General features: G+C 40.2%; 1 protein-coding gene across 4 annotated transcripts in view; it reads left to right on the top strand.

The window, feature by feature from the left end:
* Nucleotides 1–18,046, top strand: part of CR2 (complement component (3d/Epstein Barr virus) receptor 2) — a 30,893-nt gene that overhangs the window by 1,683 nt on the left and 11,164 nt on the right. For 2 of the 4 annotated variants that reach the window (XM_014532568.1, XM_014532567.1), the window contains exons 2-17: nt 4,954–5,133; nt 6,526–6,625; nt 7,034–7,122; nt 7,757–8,155; nt 9,073–9,249; nt 9,337–9,439; nt 10,099–10,184; nt 11,349–11,738; nt 13,318–13,506; nt 13,593–13,692; nt 13,923–14,005; nt 14,774–15,181; nt 15,759–15,935; nt 16,015–16,105; nt 16,394–16,470; nt 17,283–17,690. In XM_014532568.1, coding sequence (XP_014388054.1) covers nt 4,954–5,133; nt 6,526–6,625; nt 7,034–7,122; nt 7,757–8,155; nt 9,073–9,249; nt 9,337–9,439; nt 10,099–10,184; nt 11,349–11,738; nt 13,318–13,506; nt 13,593–13,692; nt 13,923–14,005; nt 14,774–15,181; nt 15,759–15,935; nt 16,015–16,105; nt 16,394–16,470; nt 17,283–17,690 — 3,057 coding nt within the window. The remainder of the gene's footprint in view (nt 1–4,953; nt 5,134–6,525; nt 6,626–7,033; nt 7,123–7,756; nt 8,156–9,072; nt 9,250–9,336; nt 9,440–10,098; nt 10,185–11,348; nt 11,739–13,317; nt 13,507–13,592; nt 13,693–13,922; nt 14,006–14,773; nt 15,182–15,758; nt 15,936–16,014; nt 16,106–16,393; nt 16,471–17,282; nt 17,691–18,046) is intronic. The other 2 variants (XM_014532569.1, XM_014532570.1) reach the window with 2 other exon arrangements.

Below are 18,046 nucleotides of genomic sequence, written 5' to 3'. Positions count from 1 at the left end.
ATTCCACTTCTTTGCTCAAAAATCTAAAAGGATTTCCTACTGCCTGTGGGATTAAAAAAAATCAAATGTCTTCAGCCTTTCAGGCCATTTGTAATTGGATCTCATCTAAGCATGACCCTCCAAATTCCTCATTCTTCCAATCATGAATGTACCATTGATGGTCTCTGCTGACTGTTGTTTCATGGTTCTTCGTTCATGCTTTGCTCATACCCCCATCCAGACTCCTGCTCCTACTGTGTTCCCTCCCTAGACTATCCCTTGACTCCTGGCCAGTTCTTGCCCTTGCACATGCTTAAGAGACTCTTAAGGTGCCTTTTTAAAATGCAGGGTTCTCGGTTCCACCTCACCCCCCAGAGATTCATAGGTTTGGGTTGTGGCCCAGGAAGCTGAGGTTTAACAAGCTCTCTGGAAAATTCTGAGGCAGGTGTCTATAGGGCACAGGGCTGTGAGCAGTCCTATGGGCAGCAAATTTCCTTCTTAGAGTCTTGCTCCACTTCTTTCTTTTGTCTATTTGCATACACTGATTCACATTTCCTTTACTGTTCATATTTCACTCTTGCCAAAATTCTCAACTAGGCATTTTCTTGTTTTCTAATCATCTACCTCCATCAGAGATCAGATCCTTTTTCTCTGTTGATTAAAACCTGCCCAGGGCTTCCCATCACATTAGAACAAAATCAAGGCCCCTTATCCTTGACTCCAGGCCTCTGCCTCTCTCTCTGAAATTCTCTGTCCTGTCCCCTCACTTCCTCTGCCCCAGCCACATTGACTTTCTTTCCATTCCTTGCATACATTCAACGTTTGTTTAGCCTTTGCACTAGGTGTTCCCTCTGTTGAGATGCTATTCTTACAGATCGTCTTGACTGTCTCCTTCTGGACACTCAGGTCTCAGCTTCACCTTGACACTTCTCTGACTCTCACCTGAAGCAGTCCTCCCCCAGGTCACTCTGGGTCACATAACCACGTTCTATTTCCCAAAGAGCCCCTATCATCATAGGAAACATTCTTGTTTACTTATTTACTTGTTTGGGGCTTGTTCCCTCGCTGGAATACAGGTTCCAGTGGAGCAAGACCTTTACCTGTTTCATTACCCAAAGAATTCTAGAATGAGCATATAACTAGGAGTTCAATAAGATTGTTCTTTTCAGAAGCATCGAACAGACTGTCAAACTTCAGCGGGAAGGTAGGGGAGGCTTGGGGGGGGGCGGTAAGAGATCAACCAAATGACTTGTATGCATGCATATAAGCATAACCAATAGACACAGACACTAGTGGGGCTGGGGGGGGGGAGGGCAATGCTGGGGGAAGGTGTGGTGGGGAAGGCCGGGGGAGGTCAATAGGGGAAAAAGGAGAGAGATGTTCTACTATTTGTAGTACTGTACGAAGAATGAAAGAAAGAAAGAAAGAAAGAAAGAAAGAAAGAAAGAAAGAAAGAAAGAAAGAGTTCTTTTCTTCCTGTAACAATGGAAAAGGTATTCTTTCTGCTGACAGTCAACTCCTCTTCCTGTGTTCATGATCACCTTCCATCCCCTCTTGCCTTTGGAAGGACTTTACTTCTGCAGATGTCCCTGACTTGCATCATTGCATTTATACCACTTGTTGGCTCAAGCCCATCAGCAGTTAAACATGCCCTAGGACGTCTTCTATTTTGGGAAGGGGGACTTCTCATGACACTGTGGAGCTGCATTTTTCTGCCCTTCTTCTCATCATTCTCAGCAAAACTCATTGACTACTTGCTCACATGACGTTATCTCCTTAACCCACTCCAGACGGGCTTCTTCCCCCCCCAATCTCCAAAAGCTGCTCCCAGCAAAGTTACTACTGCCCTCCATGCTGGCAAATCCAGTGGTCATTTTTCTATTCTTGTCTTTCTCAGTCTTTTAGCAAAAGCTGAATACTTCCAGCCCCTTAAACAGCCCCATTCCCGTTTTCCAAGACAAGACACTGTGTTTTCTGTACCTCCCTGGCTGCTCTTGTTCCTTTTTGCTCTATCTCTAAATATTCCAGGGTCTGGAGGCTCAACGCTTTTTTCTTCCTAAGAGATCTCATCCAGTCTCATGGTTTTAAATACTATTTATATATTAATGACTCATTATCTATAGTCCTGACCTATCTCCTAAGTGGCAAATTTGTACATCCAACTACCTACCTGGCATCTCCATTTGGAGACCTAGTAAATATGTTAAATATACCAAATCTAAAGTGGAATCAATTTTGTTCCTACAGCACCCTAACACACACACACACACACACACACACACACACACACACCAAAAGCAAAAAAAATTGGTTCTTTCCCATCTTAGTACATGGTATTACCATCAACCCAGTAGCTCAAGTGAAAAGCCTGGAAGTTATTACTAAATCCTCTCATTTTCTTGTGTAACAAAAAGTCTTAATTCTATTTTTTAAATACATGCCGAATTTCATCCACTTCTCACTATCTCTCTGTGGTGTAAGCCTCACTTTTCTGTCTGAACTACTATAACAGCCTCCAGACTGCGCTCTTCGCTCCTGAAAGTAAAAGTTCAGTCCATTCTCCACCCAATTGCCAGACTATTCTTTTTAAAAAGTAAATCAGACCACGTGACTCTCCTGTTTGAACTCTCCAAGGATTCGACTCAGGATCACGTCCAGACATCTTCCTGTGGCCTGAAGAGCCCCCTGTGATCCATCCTTTCAGAGCCTTCTCACTGGATCTCATGCCACTCTGTTCTGATCACTGCATTCCAGCCACACTTGCCTTTCATCTATCTTTTTGTAAAATATATTTTATTGATTTTTTACAGAGAGGAAGGGAGAGGGATAGAGAGTTAGAAACATCAATGAGAGAGAAACATCAATCAGCTGCTTCCTGCACACTCCCTACTGGGGATGTGCCCGCAACCAAGGTACATGCCCTTGACCGGAATCAAACCTGGGACCCTTCAGTCTGCAGGCCGGTGCTCTATCCACTGAGCGAAACTAGTCAGGGCATCCTTTTGTCCATCCTAAAGTGTAGCAAATCCATCCCTGCTGTAGGCCTCTGTCTTAAAATGTGGTTGTTCATTGATGCGTCTCCTGTGCTGAGGACAGTGCCTTGGTTAATATTCATAACCATCATTCAAAAATGATCAAGTAGCCAGTGTTAAGGCATTTGACTATAATAATTTGCAATGATAATTTATCCTACCTGTTTTCCGACTGAATTTTTGGTTTTATTTTTATTATCCTCTACAGTTATTCTTCATTAATTTCAAATGGATTTCTAAGCCATTCTAGGTAAATCCCCTTGGATCCAAATAAAAAGTTCAATGTATCTTGGTTCTGTAGAAACTGCTTCTCCTCGTTAGTTTTCACCATGGTTTAAGGGATGTCTATGTCAATGTCTTGCCACTATCTTCTATTTTAGGTCCAGTCATGAGCGACTCTGATTTTTATTCTGGGTTTTAGGAAGATACCTGCAGGATTAAGAAAATTTGTATTACTTAATGATTCATTGACTAACCTTCCCTTTTCTGATATGGAACAGAACATGATTGCTGGAAATTCTGTCTCTGATCGGGGATTTTGGCACTTTCATGACTAATGAGAGTTAGTGTCTCCCAAAAGAGAAAGAGTCCCCAATTGTCCTTATTGGGATAAAAATTTCCCACATTTCCCACTATTTTCCATCTGGGAAGTGTTATTCTAATCTCCTTTCACTCCAGAAGGTCATGATATAAAGTACCTTTCTGCTTTTAATACTTCAAAACCTCACACCATATCGTTGCTGCTGATTAAATCGTGTGGACTTACATTGGCTTTCCAACTGGTAGCGAGTTATTTGGTATTGTCCTTATTTAAATTGGATAATTGCAGGTTAAATCACTTGCTTGGAGTCCATTGGCACAAGTAATGTCATGGTCATGAAGTAGGTCAAACCCTGTCTTTTCCTAGAAAGTCTTGCTGTTTGGCACAGGCCTGCACTCGGAAACATTTGCAGGTGTTAATAGAGGAAACTAAAGCAATTCAGGGAAGAAACAGAAGGAGACCTACAGTGAGGTCTGGGTCCCAACAATGATGGCTATTCTTAACCCAGGCTCTCTGACTTCTCCGACGGAAGTGTTGGGCTGCAAAAAGGCTGGGTCTGGCTACAGCCTTGGGAGCTCTGTTTGCCTTTGTGTCAGTCCATAATTTTTCTTTGACTTTCGCCTGTATCTGTCTCAGACTCATTTGAAAAAAATAATTAATAAATTTCATGTTCAAATATACTGCCATTCTGGAGTTAAAAGTTTTCCAGGCATATACTCAAGTACGTGGGTATCACAGATTCTTAATCTATCTCCTAGGACAAAATTTGCTTCATCATTAATATTATTATTATTTAACTAACAGGAACTGACTTGAAATGACTAATTCCTTTTATCTAGTACCGTTCAGGAAGAAATTACTGAGCTCTCTTAGAGAGCATGTTATTCCACTAGGCTAATGGAATACAATCATAAAGAATAATAAACATTTTTTATTGGTAGGACCTAAAGTTTTAATCTCTAAGATAGTAATATGAATTCATTAAAGTAATGTTAGAGAATCAAACATGTGCTTAGCATATAAGGTCTCTGATGTACTTGAGTTTCCGTTGCTATCCTGGAAAACTTTTTATTTGTAAGGTTTTCGTTTTTATTTATGAGGTTGAAAGAATATAAAACTACTCCAGGGTATATATGGAATTTTATAAAAAAATGATTTTCTCCATCTCTTCCTAAAATCTCTAAAGTCTAGCCTAAAATGTCTTTGAACTTCTGAGCTTATTTCTTTGTGTATGCACCCCTAACTGCAAGATATGCTGTTGTTGTTTTGTGCCAGAAATTTTTGGCCCATTTTAGGTTTACTTTCTAAAGATTAAAGTCATCAGTATATTGGTGACAAAGCAGATGCAGAGTGCAAGTTTTAGCCTCTCTTACTTTGATATTCCTGTGGTTTTGTCTCTAGGTCAGTGTAAGTTCCTGCCAAGCTATCCTTATGCTAAGCCTAAAGTTAGGAGTGATCAGTCTGAGTTTGCTGTGGGGACACATTTGCAATATGAATGCCTTCCTGGGTATATCAAAAGGTCATTCTTAATCACCTGTCTAGAGACCTCCCGGTGGTCAGATCCTCAGCTAAACTGTAAACGTGAGTATTCTATAAAAGAGGCATGTTTGGGTCTATTAGTGAATCTCTGTGAGCTAACCTGTTATTTTTCACAGTAAATAACCAGCGAATTAGTAAGTCCTCTTAATGAAGAGGATCCTGGGTTCTGCATGTTTTCTTTTACTCCTAAGGGCATTGAGTGTTGAGGTTAAATCATCACAGTGGGCCAACCCTGCTTACCTGTAATCTCCATGAACTTGCTCTATGCTCTCTGTACTGTGTTAGAGTGAGTTATGCTTACCTGTAATCTCCATGAACTTGCTCTATGCTCTATGTATGTACTGTGTTAGAGTGAGTTGTAAGTTAGTATGCAAGGAATATTAGTTTCACTTCATTCTTACCCCATTTATTCAAGAGATATTTTTGAGTAAAAGGTATGAAGCTTTAGGCTAGGTGATAGGGCTGGAGAGAACCAGCCCTATCACTTAGGTCTACCAGTCCTTTCCTGTGAAGAATTCCTTTTTGAGTTGTAAAGACTGACTTTAAACAAATACTATACTATGATGTGATTTCACTCATTCATAGAAATAAATTTATATGGGATCATAGAGAAGTAAATAAGAAATGCGGTCTAGATGAATTAGGGAAATTCAGGCATTACAGGTTGAGGAAACAGCATATGCGAAAGCACCAATATATGAAAGAACATGATACCTGTGGAAAATAGAAAAATTCAGGTGGTTGCAGTACGAGGTGCGTGGTGAGGAATAGTAGTTGATTAAATGGATTGGAGCTTAACTGTGACAGTCCATGATTTTTTTTCCCGATCAACAATGGTAAGACATTGTAAGTTTTTAAATGTAGGTAGTGGCATGACCGCATTTGTGCTTCTGAAAGATCATGTGTGTAGTGGTAGATGTGCATAGAAGATGGAGACCAAGAGCCACCAGAGTTAGAAAGGGAAATATTGTTACTCAATCATCCAATGAGAGATTAAAGCAGCAATAACATCGTTGGTTTGGAGAGTTTTGGAATTCAGTCACTAAAATTTGGTGACCAAATGAATGAAGGACAGGGCATAAAGAATGAGTTACAGAAAGGAAATGGTGACTGTACGTGTGCTTTTTTTAAGCCACAAGGCTTGGTAAATGATGCCATCACCTGACAGAATATAAAAAGGGGAAAGAGAGATTATAATTATGGTTGACCACAAATTATGTTTGCATGCACACTCAAAATATAGACTATGTGCTTTAAACAAATACGGTTCTGGAGTTGACTATTCCCTTGGGAGATAGAAATTTTGTAAATGTCAAAAATGTCTTTGAATAAATAAGCTAGTCAGCAAGTCCAGTCAGGTTGGGATTTAATATAAAACACAAAAGGTCCCTCAAATTCCAGTCCCAAATCCTGTTGTTTTGTTTTCCCCTGTAGGTAAATCATGTGTGAGTCCTGGAGAACTCCTCTATGGCTCTGTCCACACACCCATGGGTATCGTGTTTGAGTCAACAATTACATTTTCTTGTAATGAAGGGTGAGTTGGCAGGAGAGATCTCCAGGGCACAGGGGTTTTACAGCAGCCTTCCAAGAGAGATCTGAGTAATTGCCACCTACTCTTCAAAATAGATAAGCAAAAAAAGAATCACCTACCTGAACTGCTCTGTAGACTACCTTTCAGGATTATCCACTGGAGAGGATCCCTAGAAAACAAAAAGGCACTTGGGCTACTCCCCCGTCTTCCCTCTTCCAATTTTAAATCTCTAGCTTTAAACTTTTATTTGGCTTAAGATTCTTTAGCCTTTGGTATGAGTCCTTAGTCTATTACTGCTATTTGTCATACACGGTTTTCCATATTTTTGCCATTCTTTCAGTGGACAAAGAACTAAGCTTTCCTAAAATGTACATGTAGCGGGGAGATGATCACTCATCTCTTTGTCTTTAGATATCGACTCATTGGTGAATCATCTGCTACATGTGTTATCTCACACAGCAATGTTGTAACCTGGAATAGGGACATGCCTGTTTGTGAATGTGAGTAAAATGATCCCTGTATTGCACCCTATGTAATTCTGCTTATATCCTTCTAGAGGGAAATTAGGCATCTACATATCAAAATGAGTACCCAGCAAAGTTATAGTTGGTTTGGGAAGTTCTGGGCACAGAGGTGTGGTTTGTTTACATTCTTCTACTCCCTCCTATTCCTACCGCACTTTCCCTTGATGATAAGTTATTTTATAGTGAATAAGGGTTTAAATCTAAAATATGCTATGAGATTACAGACTGCCAAGTTTATACCATGCAAAATGTAGGTCATCCCAGGTGCCTCCTACAACAGTTTATCTATATTCTGGGGATGGGCTCTACTGACCAGATCATAGGTTTGTGTGTGTGTGTGTGTGTGTGTGTGTGTGTGTGTGTGTTTTGTGTGTGTGTGTTTTTGTGTGTGTGGGGTGGTTTTTTTTTGAGGTTTCATCAGGGAAGATTCATGCATCTTCCTACCCTGCTCCTCCTATTTATAACCATCTTTGAGATAAGAAAACATAATTTCAATAAAATGGGTTAATTGTAGGTTGAATTAGAGTTCATTTTGCAAGACTGAAGACAAAATTCCTAGAAGATATAACATTAAAATGTTTTCTTTCTTTTCCCACCTAACCCCAAAAAGCTATTCCTTGTAAGTCACCCCCAGCCATCTCCAATGGGGCATTTGATGGCAGCAGTACAGATAACTTTTACTATGGAATGGTGGTGACTTATAGGTGCCATGTTGGACCGGATGGGAAAAAGCTCTTTGACCTCGTGGGTGAGAAGTCAATATCTTGCACCAGCAAAGACAATCAAGTTGGCATCTGGAGCGGCCCTCCTCCTCAGTGTATTAAGTTAGTCAAATGCCCATTTCCAAAAGTTGAAAATGGAATTATGGAATCTGGATTTAGTCGTTCATTTTCCTTAAATGATACTGTGATGTTTAAGTGTAAGCCTGGCTTTACCATGAAAGGCAGCAACAAGGCATGGTGCCAACCAAACAATAAATGGGATCCTCCACTGCCACATTGCTTGAAGGGTGAGTTGGGCTGAAAATTCGGTGATCTATAAGTGAAATGAGACCTTTGATTGAATAGATAGCATGGTGCCTATGAGAAGAGGAGGAGAAAGATAGTAGAGGTGGTTGGGTATCCTTGTTAAAGAATTTGAAAGTAACATCTTAATGTTGAAGAGGTAGGAAATTTACCATATTTTGGAATAGTGCAGGGGAATTTAGATGCTTAAAGGGGGAAAAAAGGGAGATAGAGCAGAGCCAAGGATCAGAGATTTTTCTAAAACATGATTACATTTTATTTAAATTGGGATAAATAAATTCTCAATCTTATTGGCCATGAGGTTGGGGGAAGTTTGCTAATGTCAGTATTTGATTCAAAAGACTGTAGACATTATACATGCTCATGTTGAATAATGTAGCCTTTATGCAATGAGGTTAGAATTAAGATTGAGTCTCTTCCCTCATTCTTCCTTTCTCCCCTACTCTTTCTGAGAAATGTCTACCTTACAAAAAAAGGCAACATTTGGAGCCCCTCCTACATGACTCAGAACCTTCATCATTTTGGTTTGGGGAGCAGGAAAATTGAGGTCGATTTTGGTAGTGATTATGTATTACCAAAGTTTGAACGCCTTGACTACAATATTAGTGAGAGGATAACCAGGTCATTTTAGTTAAATGAAGTGGAAAATGATGAGTGGATGTAATGTTTCCTGGTACCGATCCAAAGAGACAAAGCAGGTGGTGGTATAGTTCATCACATCTAAAAACAGTAATGCATGTTGGCCCCCTCCACCTCACCAAAGGCGTCTCTGCTTTACATTGAGGAGAGGTGACAGGACCATCTTCATCCCATCCCCTACCAACCCCAAGTTGGCTTAGGTTGTAGAGAAGAAAGTTCTTATTTCAGAAATAAAAAGCCTCTGGTCCTGCTCTTTTCTCAGGGTGTCTACCACCTCCACATATCCACCACGGTACTTATAACAAAATGGATAAGGAATTCTTTGAAACTGAAGAGAAAGTGTCCTACAGCTGTGAGCCTGGCTACACTCTCATTGGCACTAACCCTATATGGTGTACATCCTTGGGAACCTGGAGCCATACAGCCCCCAATTGTGAAGGTGCTTAAAGCTCTATTCCATCTTAAGGGAACTCAACTGTTAACTGACTCTTAGTGTGCTAGCCTTGTCTCTCTTTTTTTCCCCTAGTGAAATCATGTGATGCCATCCCAAACCAACTTCTCAATGGCCAGGTGGTGGCTCCTCCTAATCTCCAGCTTGGGGCAGAGGTTTCTTTTGTTTGTGATGAGGGGTGAGTGTGAGGTGACAGGACCTGAACTGAGACCATGACTCATAGCTAAGCATTGCAAAATGTAATTTGTAAAGACAGTTACGGTTTTTTCCCCTGTCTTAGCCTTTTTCCCTTTTATAATTAAGAATTCTCATTCTCTTATTAACCACACCCTACTGGTTTTCTTCAAGTGTACGTATTGTGCATGGCCAGCCCAAACTGGGAATTACCCACTTATCAATTGAAAAAGCAAAGTTTGGGGTCACAATTTAAGGCCCCTCTTTTGGAGATGAATAGATAATAGGGGTTTAGTAAGAGGGGCTCTTTGGGTGAACTTAGGGAACAAGATCTTTGATGTCTTCTTTACTTTGAACATGAGGTTGTTTTCATTCTACATGGTCAAGAGAATCTTGACATTTGGATACCAAAGAGAAAAAGAATTTTTTATTTAAAAAAATATGTGATTGTTAGGATATTTTTCTCTGTGTTTTCACCTGGTCTGAAGTCTTCACCTGGTCTGATGTTGGACTTTTTCCTTAATGCTGGACTTTTTTCCTTAACCCTTAAATGCTGAAAATAATAGAGCTAATTTATACCACTTACTTGAGAGAAGTGATTAAGTCCATGCAACTGAGAACTGGTTTGTTCTGATGATGATTTGCTGCCCCTTATTGTTTAAGGTACCGTTTAAATGGCAAATCTTCTAGTCAGTGTGTCTCTGAAGGAATGAGAGTACTCTGGAATAATAAGTTTCCTGTCTGTGAACGTGAGTAGAAGCGAAAATAAGTACGAATCTTGCCTCTTGAATTTTGGTGTGTTCTCGTGCATTTATCTCTTATAACATCTTATCCATATGTGTACTTTGAACATGTACATGCCACTCTTCGGGATGTTCTACCATGCAGACCAAAACTGAATTTATTCAGTTGACTTCATATCAAGTCTTCTATTTATATTAAGGTAAACGCTCTTATCCCACTGGAACCGAGCAGCACTGCTGTGCTGGAATGGTGTGGTGTGTGTTCCTATCCTAGTACCTCTCGTGATGAGAAGGTCTTGGAGCTAAATGGAAATCAGCCAGCCATTCTGGAGGTTGGCACTTTTCCCTTTGTTCTGAGACTCACTCAGGAAAGGTGTGCATATACCAACACAGCTATAAATAATTAACAATATGACAAGTATCTTAAAAATATGAGGTCATTCTTCCAAACTCTTGATCACTTCCTGTGGCTTTTTCAAAGGGATTCAGCATCAAAGGGTGACAAATGACTGTAGTGAGGCTGCAGTCCCTTTCGTAGAAGAGAATAATGTGCTTTCACCACTTGTAGCCCCCACTGTGTGTTTGAAATAGACATCCGATAATTTGTACATTTCAGGTATTGTTCTTGTTCCTTTCAGGTACTTGCATCTCTCTGGGTTCTCATTTCAACCTTATGAAGTAGCTTAATTTATACAATAGACTGGGAAACTGAGGCTTAGAGAGGGTAAGACTTGCCTAAGGTCACTCAGCTATTCAATGACAGTGGGAATTTGAGACCAGGTCTGAGTCCATATTTCATTAGTCCATGGTACCTCCCCACATGTGATTAGCATGTTATTAACATATTATTTTCACAACTGTTTGCCTTTAGTTTTATTAAAATTGATTAGACTCAGAATTATTTAATAAATTCTCTTTCATTGTCATTGTTCGATCAAGATGGTACTTTTAAGCCCTATATTGATTTGTTTGCTGAGCAGCAAAAGAAAGGTAAGAATTTAGGAGCTTGGGGATAAGTAGGGACTCTGAGTCCCTAAGAAATAAATTATACAGATTTCTAAGTCTGTTTCTGATAAGGTGACATAAACTATACTTGGAGCTCTAATCTACATCTGAATCTTTTTCTTGTCATAATCAATATCACCACATATTTCCTTTTCTATTTTTCAGGGATTTTTTGTGATCCTCCTCCTCCTATCCAAAATGGTTGGAATAGTTATGCTTCTGGCTCCGTACCTCTTAACACTTTGGTGAGGTACACTTGTCCCCCTAGCTACCGCATCATTGGAGAAAAGAATCTTTTTTGTATAAGTAAAGACCAAGTGAAAGGAATCTGGGATAAACCTGCCCCTACATGTGAATATTACAGCAGAAGATCTACTTGCTCTGAGCCTGTAGTACCAGGGGGACACAAAGACAAAAGATCTAGACCACCATACAGACATGGTGATTCTGTGACCTTTACCTGTGATGCCAACTTCACCATGAAAGGAAACAAGACCGTTTGGTGCCAAGCAAATAGAAGGTGGGGGCCGACACCACTACCAACCTGTGAGAGTGGTGAGTAAGAGAGAAACTCAACCTGAATCGGGAGGGTGGACCATTGCATTTCTCTGCAGATAACGTTTTGTAGCATTGTGAACAAAGAACAGTGTCGATGTGTAAAGGGTAGGGGTGAAGGGGGAAGCATGGCAAAGGGTGAAAATTATTGTTCCCTGTTTTAGTTTTAGTTTTTGTCACCAAGGGCATGGATGTTCATTTAACAAACATCAATAGAACAGAAAATTTTAAAGTATGATGAGAAAAAGTAATTGAACACACCTAATAATTGAACTGAATGAGTCTCACAAGATGAGACTTTGATGGTGCTGTGTGAATTGTGTGGTTTTAAACAACTTATATGAGTTAATGTTAAAATAAGAATAAATATACCCAATGTTTTAGAACCCACCTGTAAATAGATGTTAATACAGTCTGGCAGAAATGATTCCTGTTCTATGAGACATCTATAAACACTTTCTGAAGTGATGCACTACTTTTCCAAGTCATCTCCTCAGACATAACATTTCAAATCAAATGACTTTGAAAGTAAGGATTACTATAAGTTCTTCATTTATTTTATTTTTATTTATTTTTTATTTTTAAAAAAATATATTTTATTGATTTTTCACAGAGAGGAAGGGAGAGGGATAGAGAGTTAGAAACATTGATGAGAGAGAAACATCGATTAGCTGCCCTCTGCACACCTCCCACTGGGGATGTGCCCAAAACCAAGGTACATATCCTTAACCGGAATCAAACCTGGGACCCTTCAGTCCTCAGGCCGACGCTCTATCCACTGAGCCAAACCAGTCAGGGCTCTTCATTTATTTTTTACTGAGGTTTATGTTGTTGCAGAAATCTAAATCTGAATTTTAATTGTACAATTACAGGGACTGTCATATTTGACAACCTATTATAATAAAAAGTAGGTATTTCTTTTCTTAGTGAAGAACAATATCAATTGATTCTAAATCAACCAAGCTGAAAAACTATTAGAAAAATATGATTCTATGTATTTGTAGATAGATATATAATCTTGGAGGTAAGGAAGGTTTGAAGATAGCCACAATATGAGTGACTATAGAAAATAAGCCATTATAAAGATTTAGGTTGACCTATATGTATTGACATGAGAAGATAACATAAGCAGATTATTAAGCAAAGAAAGAAAGATGTAGAATAAGATGTGAGTACACATATACTCACCCAATATGTATGTATATATGTAACACATATGGGATTCTATAAAACTATATTACTAATAACTAGCAGGATAACCCCTTAATAACATGTGACTTTTGGACCAGAGAATAGGCTTAAGGATAGGATGAGAGTATTTGTAAAAATGGACGATTTTTTTGGTAAATGAAAAACTTCACAAAATCATAAAGAGTAACTAAAAATAGAAAATAAGGAACTATATGGTGTATAAAATGGATATTACATCACACTTGTTTTAAAGAATGAGTTGAAAATTCATGATGACTGGTTACCACAGATAATGTGCCATTTAGCTGGATGAATGTACTATGTCAAAATCTAGATTGTGAAGGATGTATCATCTGATGGCCTTTTGTTCTAATGTGTGTGTGTAAAGATTTCTCCCTGGAGTGTCCACCACTTCCCATGATCCCCAATGGACATCACACAGCAGAGAATGTCGGCCTCTTTGTCCCTGGACTGTCTGTGACTTACAGCTGTGAACCTGGCTACTTGCTTGTTGGAGAAACGACCATTCGTTGTTTGTCTTCAGGAGACTGGAGTGCAGTCATTCCACAATGTAAAGGTACCCCAAATTTACAAGCAGTTTTCAGAAATTAGGCTATTCTGTTATTTGGCTTTGCTTTGTGCATCTTTGGCTTGTTTCCACAGAGGCCCAGTGTGACGCTCCAGGAACATTGCTCAATGGCCAGATAAAGGGGCCTGCAAGTCGTCGAGTTGGCGTAACTATAACCTTTTCCTGTAATGAAGGGTGAGTGTCTGGAGGACCTAGGAGATTTAATTCATTGGGCTTCTCCATGCGTAGTATGACCTGTGAAGGCTCCTCTGTGAGGATCTGTGGAGAGCCGTGGGTGAGGTTATGAGAAATAATGCTAATAAGAGTCGGTGCACACAAATTAAATGAGTTTGTATTTAAGTAGAGGTTATTAATCCATATCACCAACTGTCTAATAGTTCTGAATGACCACCCTCTGTCTCCAGATATCGATTACGAGGCCAACCTTCTAGTCAGTGTGTAATTGCTGGAGAGAGAGCTTTATGGACCAAGATGCCAAAATGTGAAGGTAGGTTATGCAAACTGTGGTTTGAACCTAGTTACTTATCTGAGGCTCAACAGAGCACTGAATTCTTTCAACTAAAAGATGTTGATTCAGTCATTACTATACAGAACATTATAGAGCAAATATCTCTCCGAGACATCTTTAAGGGTTATAACAGAAGCATCCTTCAGTTACCTCTCTATTCTCTGCTTATTCGAGTAAAACAGGCTTCCTAGGCTTTTCTTTCTCTAAATCTAAGTAGACTTGTAAGCCAGGCCATGCACATAAATGAGAGGGCATATTCAGTAACAGAAATCCAAGGATCAGCAAGATATATTTTTTCAATAACATTGTTACCAGAGGCCTGGTGCACGAATTTGTGCATGGGTGGGGTCCCTAGGCCTGGCTGGCAATCGGGGCCGATCGGGGCTGTCTCACCCAGTCCCAATCAGGGCCTCCTGGCCAGGGGGAGAGATGGGGGAGGGACTGCCGAAGGTTGGCCAGCCACGGGGAGGGACAGGAGGAAGTTGGCCAGCCACGAGAGGTTGGCTGTGGGAATGCACTGACCACCAGGGGGCAGTTGAATCATAGCGACCGGTCATTCTGGTCATTCGGTTGTTCAGTCATAACGTCCACTTAGGCTTTTATATAGAGAGATAGCTGCCTTGATGGTTCATCAGCGATTCAAATATCCTAGGACCCTGAACCTAGGAGATGAGAGTGGCATCAAGTCTGAGGCTTTCTTATGTGTAGTACAGCTACAATCTTGTCATTTCTCTCTCATTTCTCTAGAAATCCTTTGCCCACCACCTCCTAATATTCTCAATGGAAGGCATACAGGCCACCCTTCAGTGAACGTTCCATACGGAAGCACAGTCACTTACACTTGTGACCCGGGGCCAGAGAGAGGAGTGGACTTCATCCTGATTGGGAAGGACACTATCCGTTGCACCACTGATAGTCAGAAGACTGGGATCTGGAGTGGTCCTGCCCCGCGCTGCGAACTTTCTACTCCTGGAATTCACTGTCCACCTCCCCAGATCCTAAGAGGCCAAATATCGTCTGGGCAGAAAGATCAATATTCATATAATGATACTGTGGCATTTGGTTGCTTGTTGGGCTTCACCTTGAAAGGTAGCAAGAGAATAAGGTGCAGTGCCCAAGGCACATGGGAGCCCTCTGCACCAGTCTGTGAAAAGGGTGAGTGTTCCAGGACCAAGAAAACGTTCTACTGATTTCGTCTTTTCTAAGAATTATAGGTAGGGATTTGGGGTGTAAGCAGGTTATTTTTCAGTTTGTATAGTGTTTATAAATTATGTAAAGGCTTTTTACACACTACACCCATCGTTTGTTCATTTTGTAGAAGTGTCCTGGGGAAAAATAACATTAGGAACCACTAAGTTGCCCATTTCTTTATGGGGAAAATGTGTATTTGTGTTAATACTGATTTCTTAAAAGGGAGGTCATCAAAGCCCCCATTCCATGGGTATATGAGAATCTCCCATTGAGAGCATACGAGGTGATTCCTTAAGAAAGGAAGAAATGAGAGGAGGTAAAGCACCGAGTGGAAACTGAACAAAATCTGCAGTAGCCTAAGTGCAAAGAAGAGGGAAAGATCGAGAAACACTGATCCAAAATTACCCCAAGCTGGGCTGTAAGATACCTTCTGCATCATACAGCTGCCACCAGAGAGGAATTACAGCGTTAATACCCATTTCTTTGGCTGTTTCTCCATGTTGCTGTTGTTTAGACAATAAAATTTTTTTCTTTCTTGTAGCGTGCCAAGCCCCTCCTGAAATCCTCAATGGGCAAAAGGAAGATAGACATAGGATGCGCTTTGAGCCTGGAACATCCATAAAATACAGCTGTGACCCTGGCTATGTGCTGGTGGGCGAAGAATCCATACATTGCACCTCTGACGGGGTGTGGACACCCACTGTCCCCAAATGCAAAGGTATCAGGACTTGCATGCAGATGTTTTGTAGTTTTGAGATTGCTTGAGTTGATTTCTCATCCTCGTCTCTTCTTCTTAGTGGCAGAGTGTGAACCTATAGGAAAGTATCTCTACAAAAAACCCCAAAATCGAGTGATTAGACCAGATGTTGACTCTTCTTGCGATGAAGGGTAAGTGAGTGCTGGCTCAGCCTGAACTGGGTCTGGCTTATCAGCGCATACTGCAAGCTCTGTAAGAGTTTACCTCAAAGACCCTTCCCTGGCCCGTGTCCATGGAAGTGCTAATCTTGCTAGTTTTCCATGTATGGGAACTACTCCTGTGCAATGATGGAGCTGATGCTGGCTGCATTCTGTTCGTATTGCTTCTTGTCCTGAACGTGGTGAGTCTGCTTTTGAGCCAATAGCGCTTGCTTAGTTTAATGGTCACTAGACGGCAAAATGACACGACTCTATCTCTAGGTCCAGGTTAGGTGAGAGTGTTTATCAGCTGTGTCAAGGCACCATTCCTTGGTTTATGGAGATTCGTCTTTGTATAGGTGAGTGACACCTATGTGTGCCCTGGGAGATTTCTCTTTTAGGCTATGTTGTGGGAATAGAAATATTACTCTCTGTTTCATTAACTTTGTCAACAGTTTTTCTGTCTTTGTACTGTCATCTCTATCCACTTCGAAGCATAGCAAGCACCTAATTTAAATGTGTTCTGTCACTGATGCTCTTTTGTAATTTAAGTGTATAAGATGATGAAAGCAGCGAGTATATGAGCCACCATGTTTAATTTGGGGTAAGCTGTAGTTTGGGGAGAAAAAGGAGATTGGTGTGGGATCTAATCTCTTATTCTGTATCTATGGCTTCATATGATCTTGGGTGATTTATGTAACTTCTTTGAAATTCTATCCCCTCATCTATAAATTTAGCATAAGATTACAGACTTTAAAGTTATTTTACCTACATGGTATTATCTCTACTTTTTAAATGATAAAACTGTGTGTCAATAAGTAGATACTCAATCAACAATAAGTATTCTTGACTCAACTATCAAATAACTTCCGCACAAGGATGAAACTCAAAAAAAAAGGCTTAATTCTATGCCCCTGTACCTTTTATTCGTCTATTATTTATTTAAAAAAGAATTCTTGTTTTAATTAATAATTTACTACAGGCCTTTACTCCCTCACTATATGATATTGATGTACATGTTCACTTGTGAACTTTGATATAACTCATATCATCAAAACTCACCCATATCCTCCAGGAAATTTGATAACAACAGATTCATAGCCAACTTCCTTTCTCTTCTTTGGTGTTTAAAACTGAAACAGAATTATATGGTCACTTCTCATCTCTCCAGAAATCACCTGCCCACCACCCCCTGTCATCGACAATGGGGCACACACAGGGAGTTCCTCAGAAGACTTTCCATATGGAACCACAGTCACTTATTCCTGTAACCCTGGGCCAGAGAAAGGCGTAGAATTCAACCTCATCGGGGAGAGCACCATCCGTTGTACAAAAGATGGTCAGGAGAGGGGCATCTGGAGTGGCCCTGCTCCTCTCTGTAAACTTTCCCTCCCTGCTATTCAGTGCTCACATGCCTACATTGAAAATGGATACCAGATATCGGGCAAGGAAGCCCCATATGTCTACAACGACAGTGTGACATTCAAGTGTGTTGATGGATTTACTTTGAAGGGCAGCAGTGAGATTCGTTGCAAAGCCAATGACACCTGGGATCCTGAAATACCCGTTTGTGAGAAAGGTAAACAGCCCAATGGGGGGAAAATAAGGTATTTACTTACTATTCTCATCTCCCACCCAAAACTACACTCATGGAAAAAGTCAATGGGGCACAGATTACTATCCTATTGTTTTGATCTGTAACAATGTTCTATGTGTGTTGTATATGTTCCTTGTGTGAATGTCTCTTGTATCCAGAATATATTCAAGGTGGATACTGAGAGGACCTGTTTAAAGAAGTCTAGTTCTTTCAAATGAGCAGAAAGCATTCAGTAATGAATTAGAGCTTTATTATCCTTGGCTAAGATGTTTAAGATTATCTGTTGTCAAATGTTGTACTCTTAATGTTCTTGAGTATAAGTTCTTCTTTTGTTGGTA

This window comes from Myotis brandtii, unplaced genomic scaffold (genome assembly GCF_000412655.1).
Source record: "Myotis brandtii unplaced genomic scaffold, ASM41265v1 scaffold898, whole genome shotgun sequence".
NCBI classification, from domain to species: domain Eukaryota; kingdom Metazoa; phylum Chordata; class Mammalia; order Chiroptera; family Vespertilionidae; genus Myotis; species Myotis brandtii.
The sequence above is the reverse complement of the archived record's forward strand: the minus strand, read 5'-3'. Positions and strand labels throughout refer to the sequence as shown.